The 17978-nt window shown below is 31.8% G+C and overlaps 2 protein-coding genes across 6 annotated transcripts in view; both read left to right on the top strand.

Annotated features, from left to right (window-relative positions):
* The window catches only part of LOC18103348 (receptor-like protein Cf-9 homolog), a 67060-nt gene that overhangs the window by 16348 nt on the left and 32734 nt on the right, over positions 1-17978 (top strand). For 2 of the 5 annotated variants that reach the window (XM_006377668.3, XM_052445261.1), the window contains exon 3: positions 67-235. The exons of 2 other annotated variants lie outside the window; for them this stretch is intronic. The gene's annotated coding sequence lies outside the window, so the exon portion shown is untranslated. Of the gene's footprint in view, positions 1-66; positions 236-16060; positions 16136-17978 lie in introns of those variants that run through there. One more of the 5 variants, XM_052445264.1, reaches the window with a different exon arrangement.
* Positions 12124-17978, top strand: part of LOC112323337 (receptor-like protein Cf-9 homolog) — a 38301-nt gene continuing 32446 nt past the window's right edge. The window contains exon 1 of the mRNA XM_052456952.1: positions 12124-12308. Coding sequence (XP_052312912.1) covers positions 12205-12308 — 104 coding nt within the window. The 5' untranslated portion in view covers positions 12124-12204. The remainder of the gene's footprint in view (positions 12309-17978) is intronic.

The raw sequence follows: 17978 nt of genomic DNA, 5'->3' as shown, positions 1-17978 counted from the left end.
ATAGCGCAAATATTTTATTCCATGATCCATCACCAGTTTAGTTAATTAACTTGCTTTGTGGATTAGGTCAATAATGGCAGCAGTCAAGAAGAGGGGATCATCTTCCAGGCTAGTGTAGCTGCTTTTTTTTTTTTTTACGTCGTGTGTTTGTAATTTTTTTTAATAGATAGATTTATGTCATTGTAAGTTAATGATTTTACCGAAATCATAATAATATAATAAATTATAAGCAAAACCACTAACGAGGTGATTATGTCTTATTTTGATTTTGATGAAAACATGTTTTTTTTATATATAAAAAGCATTGTTTTAAATAAAAGTTTTATAAACATAAAAAATCATTACTCAATAATTTAATTATATGTGATAGGAAAAAAATTAATATGAGAAAAACATGTAAAAAAATATTGTTAAAATTAAAAAAATAGATAATTTATGCTCATTTAATATTCATGAATTTATTTTAAAAAAGGATTTCTATATTAGGTTTATATATAATAATTTTATTATTTTTTCTAGGTATTTCAGGACCTTTTGTTTTATTTAGATTTTTTTTTTCACTTCTTGCATGCTGTCAGATTTATAGTTGTTTTGTAATAGGGTAGGATTTTATAATTTATTTAAAATTCGTGTAAACCTCTAAAAAAAATAACTATCATATATTTTATTTTCAAAGAATAAAAACTGTGAATTCTTTCTTCGCCCATTAAATCTTATATATTTTCTATGTGAATGTGTTGTTACAGTTATATTTAGCTTCCTGAATTTCGACTAGGAAATCTAAAAAATCTTCAGTTTAGCATTGCTTGCTCTTTTTTTCTTGTAAGAGATTCAAGAAATTAAGGACCTGTGGACAAGGACTATAATGACAGCTGTCAAAAGGAGGGGATCATCTTCCTGGCTAGCTACTTGTGTTCCTTTTTTTTTTTCCTTTCTTTGTTTTTAGTTTAATTTGTGTGTTTTTATTAAGAATTGTAGTCCTAATTAGCCATGCTTTGTGTAATACTTAGAAATTAATTAGTAGTGATTGGTGGTTAAAACTATTTTGTGATCAAATAGATATATATAGCCTATAAATATATAATTAAAATAAGGAACAATATTAAAATGGATCAAAAATTAAAGATTATCATTCTAAGAAAACCTGTTATGACTGAAATCGATATAATGTAATGAATTACAAAGGAACGGACTTATCTGGCCATACAACCTATTATGACTGAAATCGATATATTGTAATGAATTACAACATTATTTCCCTCGATAACATGGAATTACCATAAACACTCTTCTACATTTTCATTCTTGATATTATACATTATCGGGTCATGAGTTTTGCAGGTTAGTCCTTTTGACTCATGTCATTTTTTATTTATTTTTAAATTAATTCTTTTTCAGCTTCATCATTCAAAATTGAGTTGATTGAAAATTGATTTTAATTTTTTTTATTTGATTTCTATAGGGTTATCATGATCTCATGATCCAGGTTGCGAGTTTTGCAAATTAGCTATGTTGACTTAGGTCTTTTTTTCTTTTTAAATCGAATAATTTATTTTCCAATTTCATCATTCAATATTGGCTATTAAACCTTTATAATCTAGCACAAGAGTATTCAATCTCATTCTCGCTACACTTAAACACCTTGAAATCATATAGGTGTTATCTTGTGAGATATAGAGATATTAGAACTTCAATTATATTATTCATTCTATTAAGAGAGATAGTTGTGATAAACCTTTGGGAGTTAGACAAAAACTCTTAGTATTTGTGAGGTAATTTCACTAAGGAAAAAAAATCTTAAAGATGACATATCTTCAAATGCAAAAGATCTTGGAGAGAGAATAACTTCAAGTAATGTAAAAATTTTGGTGTAGATTCATCAAGTGGCTATTATACTTTTGATCTTGGACTCGCAAATGAATACAATACTCAAGTATGGTTTAGTAGTTGAGGTATGAATGTAAGCTTGTCAAATCATGTTCAAAATGAGTTAGTAAATTCTTTACATTATCTCTTTACTTTGAATACTTTAATTATATTGTTAGTTATTGTACTTGAAGTAATTTGCATTATCTGTATAGTCTTATGTTACATCAAATTAACACCTCCTCTTAGGTGTTAAGTTGTCTTAATTCTTGAACAACAATTTTCTTGTACTTATTGTAGCATCAAAGATAATGAACTATATATGATATTATTTCTTCAACAATGCCTTTTTTATTATCAAAATTTATTGTTTTTCAATTTTATCATCACAAAGTTATGTTAGCATCATTTAATGTGTTTGAATTTGCTTTGCTTTGCATAAACTTGTGTATGAAAAAGGTTAATTTGCAAAACTTCCAAAATTAATAGATAATAATTCTATGTTGTGAACTAGTAGTAGTTGCGCGGTGGTAAAATTGTGATAGTGAGGTGGTGGCACCATGTAGTAAGTCATAATGGTGTATATGAACTCTATTCTTTTAAAAATATTTATTGACATCAAAATTGATATTTTTATGGCTAAGATGTGACTTTTCAACCACTTTCTCTCTCCTTCTCTTTTTTTCATATGACTTTCTTTCTCGTCTCACAGAACTCAGGGAGTAAGTATGGTAAAAATAAAGTTTAGAAATAATATATAAAAATAAGAGATTGCAGGGACCAAATACTATGTAAACTGAAACTTCAGGAGTTAAAATAAAGTTTTTTATGCCTTCTTAATTGTGCGTTTTGTTTTTTTTTTCTTTAGTCTTTCAAATTTTTTTAATGACCATCTTAAAATATTTCATAAAGTTATTTTTTAAGTCTCATCAATTTATTTCTTCTTTACAATATGAAAAACAAAATTACAAAAGAGAAGAAAAAAAAATTCAAGAGGAAAAAACATAAAATTGAAAATATCTTAAAAGGAAAAAAAATTAAAGGGAAAGAAATTAGATGCCAGTGTATTAGGCGCTGCTCTGTTATGCACTATTTATGGTGCTACTGTAGAAAATACTTTATTTGAAGATGATGATGGTTAAAATATATTTTGTGCTTTTAACCCAGCTCAAACATTTTTACATTTGAAAAAACAAATTGTCATTGACCTGCTGCGGAGTGCGGGCCACTATGCTAGTTATTATATTATTACGTAACAATTATTTTTTCAAATATATTTTTTAAAAGATATATTGAGATAATATTTTTTTTATTTTTTAACATTGATTTTTTATATCATCACAACAAAATAATACAAAAACATCAAAAAATATTAATTTGAATTAAAGAAAAAATAAAAAAAATTTAAAGCATTTTTGAAACGCAAAAACAAATATGCTTGAATAAAGAAATTCAACACAACCTCAAATGAAAAACAATAATCATCACCCAACTTTTGTATAACATAAAAAAAGTCCCATCAATTTATTTTTCTTTACCGTATGAAAAAAATTAAATAAGAGAAAAAAAAATTAAAGTATTGGGTCTTGTTGGGTAGCCAAACCTAACGCTATTGGGTCATTATGGCAGTAGGACCCAACAACCCAGTATCATTTTTTTACTAAAAAACTTTGGGTTTGGCTGTCGAGCCAAACCCAATAATCTTCTTCCACTGTGCTATATTAATCAATGCCTCAGCTTTATATGAGGCCTGTAGTCACTTTTTTTTTTGGAAAATTCAAAGTTTTGGGAACCTACGCCACTTTTAATCACATAAAAAATAATACAAAAATATTAATTTGAATTAAAGGAAAAAAAATTCAAAATATTTTTAAAGCATTTTTGAAACGCAAAAACAAACATGCTTTAATAAGAAAATTCAACGCAACCTCAAATGAAAAAAATTATCATCACCTAACTTTTATATAATATAAAAAAAGTCCCAACAATTTATTTTCTCTTTACCGTATGAAAAAATAATTACATAACAAAAAAGGAAAAAAAATTCAAGAGGAAAAAAATAAAAATATTAATTTGAAGTAAAAAAAAATAAAAAAATTTCAAATTTTTTTAAAAGCATTTTTCAAATACAAAAACAAACTTGCTTTTAATAAAAAAATTCAACCCAATCTTAAATGAAAAAAATTATCATCACCCAATTTTTTTACAAAAAGTCTCATCAATTTATTTTCTTTATACCATATGAAAACAAATGGAGTAATTATCTTTTCTTAATTGTTAATTCAACGTCAAGTTTTGGCACTTTCTTCATTGTCTTCATCATTTCATTATACCACTCAACTTTCCTAGACAGCTTGGCAATATAAATAAAATTCTCATAATATTTTGATGAATCCATATCCATTGTTGATCACTCTATCTCTCTCTCTAATTGGAGATAACCAAATTAATCATAAAATAACAAATATAAGTTTTTCTTCTTTTTGTGTGAATCATAAAATAAAAATTATTGTTCATTGCCAAAAACATCAATTATGTTTCAATCTCCACCATTCATACTATAGAACCTCATGTCGTGAACTCGCGTACAAAGTTTCAACTCAATTAGACCACGTCCGACTCCAATCGAAGTGTTTGATCAAAATTGGATGGATCTCCAAATTATTATTTGGAGAAGTTGTAAAATTTTCAGATCGCTCTATTCTTTTTATTATTATTATAATCACACATAAACAATATACAATATGTTTCTCTTAATATATTAAAGAAAGAATGATCTTGGTTTTTTTTTTATAGGATTCAAAGTCTTTAAGAAAAGAAAAAAATATACAACAATAGGGGAAAATCAAGAGGTCAAGAATTTCATAAATGTAGCTTAGATACCATGTTTTCAATAGAAAGAAAAGTGTAATGTCCCCTCTTTTCAATTAAGGTTAATTTTTTATAAGAAGTCATGGTTCATGGAAAACTATGTTAATTTTTTGTAATATATATATATATATATATATAACCACATTCCTTTTCAAAATAGTATTAATGCTTATCAACTAGTCCTCTACTAAAATTCCTATCAAAATTTTTATAGAGTTACCTCTGTATCTAAGACATCATAAGTTATCGACAATCACATGTATACTTTTAAACAATTTTTCCAATTCTTGATTCAAACATCTTGGATTATTACTTTTACCACAAGACAACCACATTATTATAACTCAATTTTTAGCCCGTTGGTTTTCGATTTAATTTTACAGTGATTAAAATTTAAAATTAAAAAATTAAGGATTTATTTCGATGAAAAATATAATTTTTCAACTCGTGGGAAAACTAGGAACTACAATGTGTTTTGTTATTTTCTTATTATTAAGATAATGATAGTTATCTTTTTTTTAATTTGATTCTTAATCAAATTTAAATTTCAAAGAAAAGAATGAATTTGTTTGTAACTTAGTTTTTTATATGCAATGAGATTTCTGTACTATAAATACAGACCCAGTGCATGCACTAGCAAGAAAAAAGACATTACAAGAAAACCTAGGGGAGGCCATTGCAAAAGAAAAAAAAACACAAAAACCCTAAATTCCTTATTCTCCCTCTCTTGTTTTCATCTTCTTTTCCTTTCTTCCCCCCCCCCCCCCCACCCGCCTTATCTACGGCGGTTACCAAGAACCTTTTTGCTTTTTCTCCAAAAGGACACGAAGAGCTTACGAATCCATTCACAAAATACAGACCTATTGTGTATCTTGTTTGCACAACATAATCTGACAACAAGCTTTGTGAGAGTTCAGTGGAGAGATAAGGGTGCCCAAGCTAGTGGGGTAATAAAGCAGAATTCTCTCACAATGCCCCTTACGATGCTGCCCATATTGTTCTACAAAACTGCCGTGTTTAATGGAGAAAAGTCAGGAGATAAAGATGTCTTCAAGGGTAACAAATTCAAGTCAGAATGGTAGTCTAACAAGATAAGGAGACTGTTGTGATTCATCCGAAATTAAAAGGGACTCTGTGATTCCAAGTCAGAACTGCCAATGCATGGAAGCTGCCTCATGTCCTTGTTCATGGTGATCTAGATAATCCTTAGCTCGCTAGCTCTTTGAATCCTTGTATATGTCATCTTCAGTAAACTTTAAATACTCTGCTTATGGTAATGTAATGTATGTTAAAAAATTGTATGTTAATGTTTCAGTAAACAAACAAACAAAAAACCATTAGAACAAATTGTTCTACTCACGTCTTCACTTTTTTTTTTTATAGTATCAGAGCTTGTGTGAGCATACAAGTAAAAGATAATGTCCTCATTGTCTCTAAATATTGAAAATTTCATTACTCTCAAACTAAGCCTAAAATATTATCCCCTGTGGCGAGAGCAAGCTTTGGCTTTTGCAAAAAGCCAAGACTTAGTTGGCCATCTCACCAATGAAGACCCTGCACGCATCCAATACATCACACCAGATGGCAGTAACATCACACCTGGAGAAAAACTTGAACCCAAACTAACAGAAGCCTTTATTGCTTAGAGGAAAGCAGATCGCCTTCTGCGAGGGTGGATCATTGGAACACTCTCTGAGAAAACATTAAGTCTTGTTATAGGACTTGACACAGCCTATGCTGTTTGGGAAGCATTCAAAAATGCATATGCACAAGATTCACAAGAACGTGAATTCACACTGCGTCAACAGTTAACATATTTTCGTAAAGAGGATGACAAAACCATAGGTGAGCATATTTAAAAATTTAAAGGATTGTGTGATAGCCTTGTTGCCATTGGAAAACTTGTCCCTGATAAAGAAAAAGTCTTCTACCTTGTCACGAGTCTTGGACCTCAATATGAAAATTTTACAACTACTATATGCTAAAGCCTCCAAGACCATCATATACAGAATCGATCTCACAACTCAAAAATCTTAATGAAAGACGTAGCTGGTTTTCCAGTCAGTCAGATGCATCAGCGTCATCATTCATCCCTCAGTTAGCATTCTATAGACACCAACAACAACATCACCACCTTTCTTATAGGTATCGTAATAACTTTCAAAAATTTTCATCTTATGGAAGAGGTTTTTAGGCACAACAAACTCGAGATGAAGGTCAAAACCGGCATGTTGATGCTCCACAACAACGACGTCCTCCTCCATTAGGAGAGCGTCGTATGACTCTAGTGGAAAGAAATCTCTACCGAAATGAAAAATGTCAGTATTGTGGCCCCATAGGACATGTTACCAAAATCTGCTGGTGGGTGCCCATGAAGACTACAAAAACATGATGATATCCTGCAAGCTCTTGCTGCACTTACTCTTGATAACACAGTAGCAGAAATTGAATGGACATCAGACATATGAGCATCAAACCACATGACAGGACAGCCAGGTATGTTGTTTAATATTCGTGAATATTATGGTACAGATTATATAATTATAGGCAATGGATCTTCCCTACCAATTCTTGGTATTGGTGATACTCTTGTTAAACAAAAGAATACTGCTTTACCTCTCAAGAATGTTCTGTTTGTCCCTGACTTGAAAAAGAATCTACTCTCAATAAGTCAACTAACTACTCAATTTCCAGTTAATTGTGAATTTTCTGATATTGATTTCTGTGTCAAGAAACGAGCAACTGGACAACTAGTGATCACAAGATGACGAAAGGGTGATCTTTATGTTCTTCACAACTCACCAAAACTTTATATTTCTCATCGTTTTAAATCTAGATCAGCAGATATTTTTAAATCTAGATCAGCAGATATTTGGCATCAACATTTAGGACACCCTCAAGTTTCAGCGTTGCAGTTATTAAAAAATAAAGATTGATTGATGTTATAGGAGCAATAAAAATTGAACATCTATGTGATAGCTGTCAGTTAGGAAAACTCCGTAGACTCCCTTTCTCTAGCTCTGAACACTCACGTAAAAGTTTAGAACACCCATGAACGAGAAACTAAAACAAATAAGTTCAAGATTATCAGTTATCTGCTGTAAATAAGCATGCTCACCCCTAAGGGTCAAAATAAGAATTATAATATAAGTCTTTATGGATTTTGATTAATTCTACACATATTTCACATTTATCATTTTTTGTTAAAAAAATTATAGTTGGTAATAATTTAAGATTAATTAATCTTTTTATATAATTATAATTTAAATGTCTCAACCTTTCATATCATATATCACAAGGTTCAAGGAAAAAAAAATCAATCTTATTATTATTCTCATCCTTGATTACAATTGGCATAAAATTTATTTTAAGAGGCCACTATAAATACCCATTTTTTACAAACATTTTACTTTTTGTGATTACAAATTTATCACTCTCTTGGGCAACCCTTCTCTTCGGGTTTTCTTACAAAAACTTATTTATGCGATCTTTAGCCAGATGTCCAATATTCTTGTTACAAATAAAGTATTTTCCATTGAAATTTTTGATAATGCATTTGCTCTTAGTAATGAGTTTTTTTTTTCTTCTTCTTATGGAATTTTTCCATGTGTTCAACCATATTTTTTACAGGGGTCATTGAGGAGTTGCTTGCTCTCTTTTCAAACAACTTATTGTCATCATCTATCCTTAATTTTAAAATGAGATTCAACTCTCATATCTTTTTGCTTATGTTTAAAATAGTTCTTAAAGTCATTTCAATATGATATTAACATCTTAATAATAACAATCACTTATAAAGACTCACTTAGAACCATCTCCTCTTTATAAATATCATATAGGATGAGTTGTAACTTTTGGACTTGGCTTACAACTGTTTTTGAATCATCCATTTTGAAATCAAGAAATTTGTTGACTATGATTTCTTTTTCAAACTGACATCCTCATCCTTGTATTTCTGCTCCATGGATTCTCGTAGCTTCTTAGAACTTACAATGAAACTATACACATAATAAAGCATATTATCCAACTAATTTATGATGTAAAATTTATACATAAGATCACCATGTGTCCATGCATCAATAGCTATCACTTAAGCGACATCAGACTCTTTGTCTGATAGCTTTAGTGCATGTTTGTGTCGCACACATGCTCGCACATATGCTTTGTGTCGCACTCGACATCACAATGGTTGCTCTTTTCTTTTAAATTTGTACGTTGAAAAAGGAGAAAAAAGGTCTGAAGAGGGAATGAAATGTGAAGCAGTCGCCACCTAGTATTATATTTACTAAGAACTCTATCTAGTTTTTTAGAGTTTTTGATAAGAAGTTGGTTATATTAAAGAGAAGATACTATCACCCGTAACTAGAGACAATCTTTTCAGGTGACATTAGTGAAGAACTAGATGGGTTTATATAGGGCTGAATAAACCCAACCCTAATCCTTAGAGGGTTATGGTACTAAACATTTGTTTATGTATCCAAAGTTTATGGACAAAGATCAATGAAGGTTCATTTATCATATGGTGAGATATCACTTGCATTTTTGTTGAATGATATTTTATACTCCAATCATGAGTCTAAATAGTGACTATTGATAGTTTACCTATTTAGAAGCAAAATATAGTGATACTAGGTGTCCTTTTTTGAACTAAAGGTTGGACAAAGACCTATAAATGTTAATTTATCTTGAGTATGTTGCTATATAAACATAATATTTTATTAATTTTTTAAAGTGCTTCCCTTATATATATATATATATATATATATATATATATATGGACAACTTGTTTAAATGCCATGATTTTTCTAATTATTTATGATTATTGATTTACCTTTTTTTAATAGAAATGTAAAGCATAAAAGAACAATTAACTTAATATCCCAATTTGACACCAAAATGTAATGACTAGTGGAGGTTCATTTACACTTAGGAATCATTGATGGATATTATTGTTACTTATTTTTAGACCCCACGTGCTGAAGATGGTGTGTACCTCTCTCACTACACCATTAAACAGTTTTACCGACGGAATAATTCCGTCGGTGTAAGGCATGAACTTCGTTGGTAAAATTATTACTGACAGCTTTAGTCTGTCGGTATACTAATCGTCAATAATTCCCCTTTCCGTCGCAAATAAAAAAAACCACCCACCGACGGTCTTACAGATGGATACGCGCGGTAAAAAAAATTTCCCGCCAGAACATTATCGACGGACTACACCCGTCTGAAATTTCAATGGTAAGTACCGACGGATAGTCCGTCGGTAATAGTTATGGTAAACACCGACTAAAATATTTCGTCGGTAATTATGGCATGGGTGGTAATTGTTTGGCAACTCTCTGTGAAATACCAACGGAACTTATCCGTCGGTAAATCCGTCGGTATGTTTTTAAAATATATATAAAAAATAATTTATTAATAGTAAAAAATCTTAATAAACAAATAAAATTGGATTAAACATTAAAAATTTAAAAATAATGTTAAATAATATTCATCCAAATATTCATTACAAATTTAATGTGTTTAAAAAACAAAATTAAACTAGAATAGCGGCGGAGCTGGAGGAGGAGGAGGAGGCTAGTTGTTCCCGGGACCGTACGGCCAAAAAGGAGCTGCACATGTATCATCACCCATCTTTGATCTCATCTCCATGACTATTTGACGGAGCTTATCATAATTCGTCGAGAGTTGTTGATATTGCTGCTTCAAGGCAATGAACTCCTCAAACTGGGTGCTCGATACTGATGGAGAACTCTCAACTGTTGAGACACTACGGGCCGAACGCAAGTTTTCGGCCGTAGTGTTGGAGAGCCCGTAGACCTGATTTTTTTCGGGTCCACCAGACGATACTACCTCCATCCACAAATCTGGATCGAAATCTGGATGGGTCGAAAGATTGTTCCCATATCTCTCCCTCAACCGGCTATTATAGGTCTCCTGAAAATTTAGAAAAAAATCATCATATTCAATTCAAGAAAATAATAACTTACAAAATAAAATGAATGAACGAACATACCACGAAGTGCTAAGCACAGTTGTCCACGAACTACTGCACCCCCTTTTGGCGGTCTTGACTCCGCACATACGTCTCTACAAACAGCTCCATTGGACTCGGCTCACGTCCAAGAGATGCAGCCTGTAAGGAAAAAATAGGTTGCAAGTTAAATATATTATAAGGAACGACAAATTAATTAATGATATATTTCATTAAAATTAATCTTACCATCCGCTTTGCATGTGCGCTGAATGGGACGGATCCTTCAGTGTGCGTGGTCACCGAATCATGAATTTGCCGGTTCTGGTTGTTGGTGCCGGACCGGGAACACCGTGAGAACCGCTCTGAGGTCACGTGCTCAATATATGCTGTCCATATTTCCCCCGATATGAATGGCGGTTTGAATTCCCGCCAAACCGCCACCTCATTCCATCCTTCAAGACCGTTATCCCTCGCATGTCTTTTTTTTTTTAGGTGTCATACCAAAATCATGCAACCTACTTCCATAGTAACAAATTAGAATTTAGAATATAAAATTATAAAACAAAAATAAATATTATTTTCGATGTTACCTAGTTGCAGCGTGATTCTCTCATACCCTCCTTATAACATTGTTGTTCGCCCTATCCCACTCAAATTTGTTCTATGTATATAAATAATTCATATAAAATAAAAATAGTACAAGATATAAAATTATAAAAATAATTTATTAAAAATAAGTTGGAAATTAAAAGTTAACACCGACCGGAAATCGCTTAAACCATGCATCGATATTAGGTTTCCACTCAGGAACCTGGCTCCATTGAAACAATAAAATCTCTATCGATGCTTTAAACGCCAATGTTATAGCCCTCACATAACAATTTCCAAGGTCATCTCCCATTCTCACTTAAAAACCTTAAGCATCTCAGTCACTGCTTCTCTCAGCCAATAATTTTACTAGCAAAATTCTGAATGACTTTTCGAAGCTCTCTCTAGTTGCTTGGTTGGACCTCTCAAACAACAGATTTGATGGTCAGATTTCATCCTCACTTGAAAACTTTAAGAAGCTAGATTCCTTGACACTTTCTTTCAATAATTTTTCTGGTAAAATTCCAGATGGTTTTTTTAAGATCACACAACTCACTTGCTTGGACCTCTCAAATAACAGGTTTGATAGTCAAATTCTAGATGGCTTTTTTAACCTCACACAACTCACTATATTAGACCTCTCAAATAACAGGTTTGATGGTCAAAATCTAGATGATTTTTTTAACCTCACGCAACTCACTTTGTTGAACCTCTCAAACAATATATTGATAGGCCTTCTCCCTTGTCAAATAAATAGGCTTTCAGGTCTAACCACACTTTTATTATCTAATAATCAGTTGATAGGACACATCCCATCACAAATAAGTAGGCTTTCAGGTTTAAACGATCTCGACTTATCTCATAACTTGCTCAATGGAACAATTCCATCCTCCTTGTTTTCTATGCCTTCTTTGCAGGCTCTTCTTCTTCACAATAACCTACTATATGGCCAGATAAGTCCGTTCCTTTGTAATTCATTACAATATATCGATTTCAGTCATAACAGGTTGTACGGCCAGATTCCACCTTCAGTTTTCAAGCTTGAGGATTTGGGTTTTCTTATACTTCACCGACGGACTATTCCGTCTGTGATTTCGTCAGTTAATCTATCGGCTAAAAGGGCACGTCACCGTACGGTGCTGCCGTTTTGAATCCATCGGCGATTCCGTCGGCATTTTCATCGGTGAATCGGTCACGTCACCGTACGGAGCTAACGTTTTGAATCCCTCGGTGATTCCGTCGGCATTTCCATCGGTGAATCGGTCACGTCACCGTACGGAGCTGACGTTTTGAATCCCTCGGTGATTCTGTCGGTAAAAAATACCCGCAATAACCTCCACGTCAGCGAACCGCCCTCTTTTTTTAAATTCTCAACATTCCGTTCGTAATTTCATCGGTAAATACCGACGGATGTGTGCCGTCGGTATTTACCGACGAAATTACCGACGGAGTAATGTTTGTTGGTAATGACGACCCCAAATTATCGACAGAATTATTCCGTCGGCAATTCCATTGGTATTAAGCGAATTTCTGGTAGTGAAGGATGTGCTATCGATAAGAGTTGGCCTTGCAAGTTAACTTTTTTTGACATATACCTAGTCTAGCTACGGTGTGAAGTAAGAAATTTCCCAATCTCCTATATATCCTTGTGAGCAATTAGCCATGTCTTCAGCTCAATTGGTAGTTTGCTTGATTGGATTCGTTCTCAATAGCCATGAGATGATAAGCTTAATGTAATCTTTTTTGTCAATAGGTTAAATGCAAAGGTTCAATATCTTTATGGCGCAAAAGTTATAGTACTTTGCCATTTACTAACGAAGAAAAGTTAAGATTGGCTTTTGAAAAAGTCATTAGGTGACTTTCGGCTTTTAATATGTCTGTAATTTACAGACACATGGTTTTAGACTCCAAATGGGATGGATGTATACCCAACACTTTTGCGCCATCCACTAGTTTGAAAACTATTTATTCTGAATAATGTCAAAACTTTTTAAAGTCATCATAATTGAGGTGGCCCATCCTGGAAATTAGATGCACCAAGTCTTGTTTGTTTTTTTTTTTAAAGTTATTTTTTTCTTTAATCCAAATATTGTAGTTTGTTATGCATGACCAATCCTTCCAGGAAACTCTTGTTAAGTTGCTTTATACTTGGAAACTTGAGCCGACGAACCTTGATGCTGAATAATCTTCTAGCCATAGATTTAAAACCCGGCCCGGCCCAGAGGGTCGATCTGAGACCCGGCTGACCCGAGGCTGGAACCGGGCCGGGTTGATGGATAGAGAGAAAGAAAAATTACGATGATTAAGATTAGCAGCAATAAAAAATAAAATAAAAATTGAGGTTAATAGTAGGAGTAATTAATGGGGAGAGTAAGGAATGGAAAAAAGAGCAGAGACCTTGGTATTGAGCATGACGATGTTGGTGTTTTGCATAACAGGGGATTAATTAAAGACAATTATAATATGCATCACTTACACACTGAGTAAAAGACATTGCTTTGTAATCTTGCCATGTTAGCATTCCTTAAAGGGCTATTGCTAACCAATATTTTAACTAAACTATATGCTTGTTTTTATTGTTAATTAGGTGAATATAATATGATAAATTATGTTTGATAAATCATGACATTGAAAATTGGGTAGTAGAAGATGACCCGTCAATTTTGACAACTGAAGAAGCAAAGAGTTTTCACCAAGCTCTATCAACAATGACCGTACAAGATACTTTAGATGATGATAATTAATTATTGATCATTTAGTGAAAAATATTATTTAAAACAAAGTATTGTTTAACACATAATATTTATTTGTTAATCGTGTTTTAAATGTAGATTTCATAAATATTAATGAGATTGAAGATGATTGTGGCGATGAAGTTTCAAAGGAGCATGCTGATGTTTTATTAGGTGTTGACGAGATTGACTCAATTTCATCGACATTTGATTCAAATTTTGCTCATATGAACACCGAAGAACTTAATGTATTCATTCAACAAAAGTGAATATGTTGTTGATTTAGAATTTATGTTTTTTGGATGTTTTGTTTTAAATATTTTAGAATTTATATTTGGTTTGTGTTTTGGATATTGAATTAAATTTATTTTGTTGGTTTAAAATTTAAATTTGATTTATATAAGTGTTGCATTGTAACTACTTATGTGTTTTTTATAGATGTTGCATTGGATTTTGTTTTTTGGGGTTGACCTGGGTCAACCCATCTGACTCGTGACCTGATCATTATACCGGGTAGACCACCAGATCGGGTTTAAAAACTATGCTTCTAGCTATTAAAAAATGTTTGATTTGATAAAGTTGAGAAAATGAGCGTGTGTGAATAATTCCATCCTCCTTATTTTCCATGCCTTCATTGCATTTTCTTCTTTTGAACAATAACCTATTGAATGGCCAGATAAGTCCGTTCCTTTGTAACCTTTGTAATTCATTACAATATATCAATCTTAGTTTCAACAAGTTGTATGGCCAGATTCCACCTTCAGTTTTCAAGCTTGAACATTTGAGACTTCTTAGGCTTTCCTCCAATGATAAACTGACTGGGAACATCTCTTCTGTCATTTGCGAGCTGAAGTTCTTAGAATTCTAGACTTGTCCAACAATGGCTTTAGTGGATTCATTCCACAATGCTTGGGAAACTTCAGTGATGGACTCTTAGTGTTGCATCTTGGTGCCAACAATCTCCACGGCAATATCCCTTCAATCTATTCAGAGGGGAATGATTTGAGATATCTCAACTTCAATGGCAACCAATTGAAAGGGGTGATACCATCATCAATTGTGTGAATTTAGAATTTCTGGATCTTGGTAACAATATGATTGATGACACATTCCCTTCCTTTTTAGAAACGCTTCCAAAGTTGAAGGTTGTTATTCTAAGGTCAAATAAACTCCGTGGTTCTTTGAAGGGTCCGACTGTCAAGGACTCTTTTTCTAAATTACAGATTTTTGACCTTTCCAACAACAGCCTGAGTGGTCCTTTGCCAACAGAGTATTTCAACAACTTCAAAGCCATGATGAGCATTGATCAGGATATGGATTACATGAGGACAAAAAATGTATCTACTACTTATGTTTATTCTGTACAATTGGCATGGAAAGGTTCGAAGACTCTGTTTCCTAAAATTCAAATTGCGCTCACGACACTTGATTTATCATGCAATAAATTCACGGGAAAGATTCCAGAGTCACTCGGGAAGCTTAAATCTCTGAAACAGCTCAACCTTTCTCACAACAGCCTCATTGGTTGTATCCAGCCGTCAATGGGGAATTTAACTAATCTGGAGTGGTTGGATCTCTCTTCAAATCTGCTTGCTGGAAGGATTCCTCAGGAATTGGTAGATTTAACATTTCTTCAAGTCCTGAACCTTTCGTATAACCAACTTGAGGGACCCATACCTCAAGGTAAGCAGTTCAATACATTTGAAAATGGTTCATACGAAGGGAACTTGGGATTATGTGGGTTTCCCTTGCAAGTAAAATGCAACAAAGGCGAGGGGCAACAACCGCCACCGTCAAACTTCGAGAAACAAGGTTCAATGTTTGAAGAGGGATTTGGATGGAAAGCTGTAACAATGGGTTATGGATGTGGATTTGTATTTGGAGTCTCTATAGGATATGTTGTATTTAGAGCAAGAAAAGCTGCATGGTTTGTGAAAATGGTTGAAGACAGTGCCCATCAATATGGAAAAAGGCTTAGAAGGAAGAATGCTCCCAGAAATGGTGGAACTCAGGGCGGTGTGAGAAGGTAAGTCTTGATAATGCTTTCAACTAATAGCGCAAATATTTTATTCCATGATCCATCACCAGTTTAGTTAATTAACTTGCTTTGTGGCAAAGGTGGGGACGTCGACAACCTCCAACCCATCCAGTCGTAGATAATGGCAGCAGTCAAGAAGAGGGGATCATCTTCCAGGCTGGTGTAGCTGCTTTTTATTTTTTTTACGTCGTGTGTTTGTAAATTTTTTTAATCGATAGATTTATGCCATTGTAAGTTAATGAATTTTACCAGAATCATAATAATATAATAAATTGTAAGCAAAAGCACTAACGAGGTGATTATGTCTTGATCTTTTGAAGCTATCAATTACGCTCATTTAATTATGATTCATGATTTTTAATTATTTCCAAGAGATCTGATTGCTATCAATTCGGGCAGCAATTTTTTCCTCTCTTATTCATACATTTGTTTTTTATTTTATTTTAGCAAAATCATGTCTTTTTTAGTAGCATGTTTTTTTGAGAAATAACTAAAATAAATATTTGTTAAAATTTAAATAATTTGAAGTGTGGAGGAAAAATGTATATCTTAAACCAAAATAATTCTCTTTCCATGTTAATGTATTTCTTGTCTTATTTTGATTTTGATGAAAACATGTTTTTTATATATATAAAAAGCATTGTTTTAAATAAAAGTTTTATAAACATAAAAAATCATTACTCAATAATTTAATTATATGTGATAGGAAAAAAATTAATATGAGAAAAACATGTAAAACATTATTGTTAAAATAAAAAATAGATAATTAATTCTCATTTAATATTCATGAATATATTTTAAAAAAGGATTTCTATATTAGGTTTATATATAATAATTTTATTATTTTTTCTAGGTATTTTAGAATTTTTTTTGTTTTATTTAGATTTTTTTTAACTTACATGCTTTCAGATTTATAGTTGTTTTTGTAATAGGGTACGTAGCATTTTATAATTTATTTAAAAGTTTTGTAAACCTCTAAAAAAAAATTAATTATCATATATTTTATTTTTAGAGAATAAAAACAGTGAATTCTTTCTTCGCCCATTAAGAGTCCGTTTCTCTACTCGTTCACGTTCGCGTTTCTTAAAAAACGCAGTAATTATCCGTTTGGTTACGAATTATAAACTGTGAAAAAACGTGGGTCCCACCATTTTATTTGCGGCTGTAACTCAATTGTTAAGAAGCAGAGAATTCATGCTTTTTCGTTACTGTTCATGCAATTGCACTGTTCAGTGAACAGTGCAATTACATGAACAGTGTTTTTTTTTTTAGTGTGTTAAATTTTTTAACAGTTTTTTTTTAAACAAAAAACTAGTTACACTCGTACTGTGATGTGAACAATATTTTTTTCTTGAAAAACTAGTATAGAGTGAATTAAATTCACTCGCACTGTAATATCAATTTTATACCTGATAATATTTTATCTAATTTTATTACACGCTCAAATAATTATGCAAACTGTAGTTTTTATCGGATGAATTTTGTACGTAATGGAATTATAAATAGTTTAATGGAATAATAAAAAATATTTTATATAAAGTATTATTTATTTCATGATATAATAGGAGTAATTAATTTTACAATATTTAAATTTAAAACCATCAATATTAATATATATATTTTAAAATTATTTTATAATCTCAATTTCAAAAGCATTTTTAACCAAACACATTACACTATTTTTTCTTCAACCTCAATTTCAACCACAGTTTTAACCAAATACCTATTTTTTCAAACCAACCACAACTAAAAGTACTTTTTATAAAACAACTTTTTTTAAACCACAACCACAACAACTACCGCAATACCAAACACACTCTAAATCTTATATATTTTCTATGTGCATGTGTTGTTACAGTTATATTTGGCTTATGCTCTTTTTTTCTTGTAAACTTCTCTCGATAAG

This window comes from Populus trichocarpa, chromosome 11 (assembly GCF_000002775.5).
Source record: "Populus trichocarpa isolate Nisqually-1 chromosome 11, P.trichocarpa_v4.1, whole genome shotgun sequence".
In the NCBI taxonomy this organism is placed as follows: domain Eukaryota; kingdom Viridiplantae; phylum Streptophyta; class Magnoliopsida; order Malpighiales; family Salicaceae; genus Populus; species Populus trichocarpa.
This window is presented reverse-complemented; position numbering and strand designations above follow the sequence as displayed.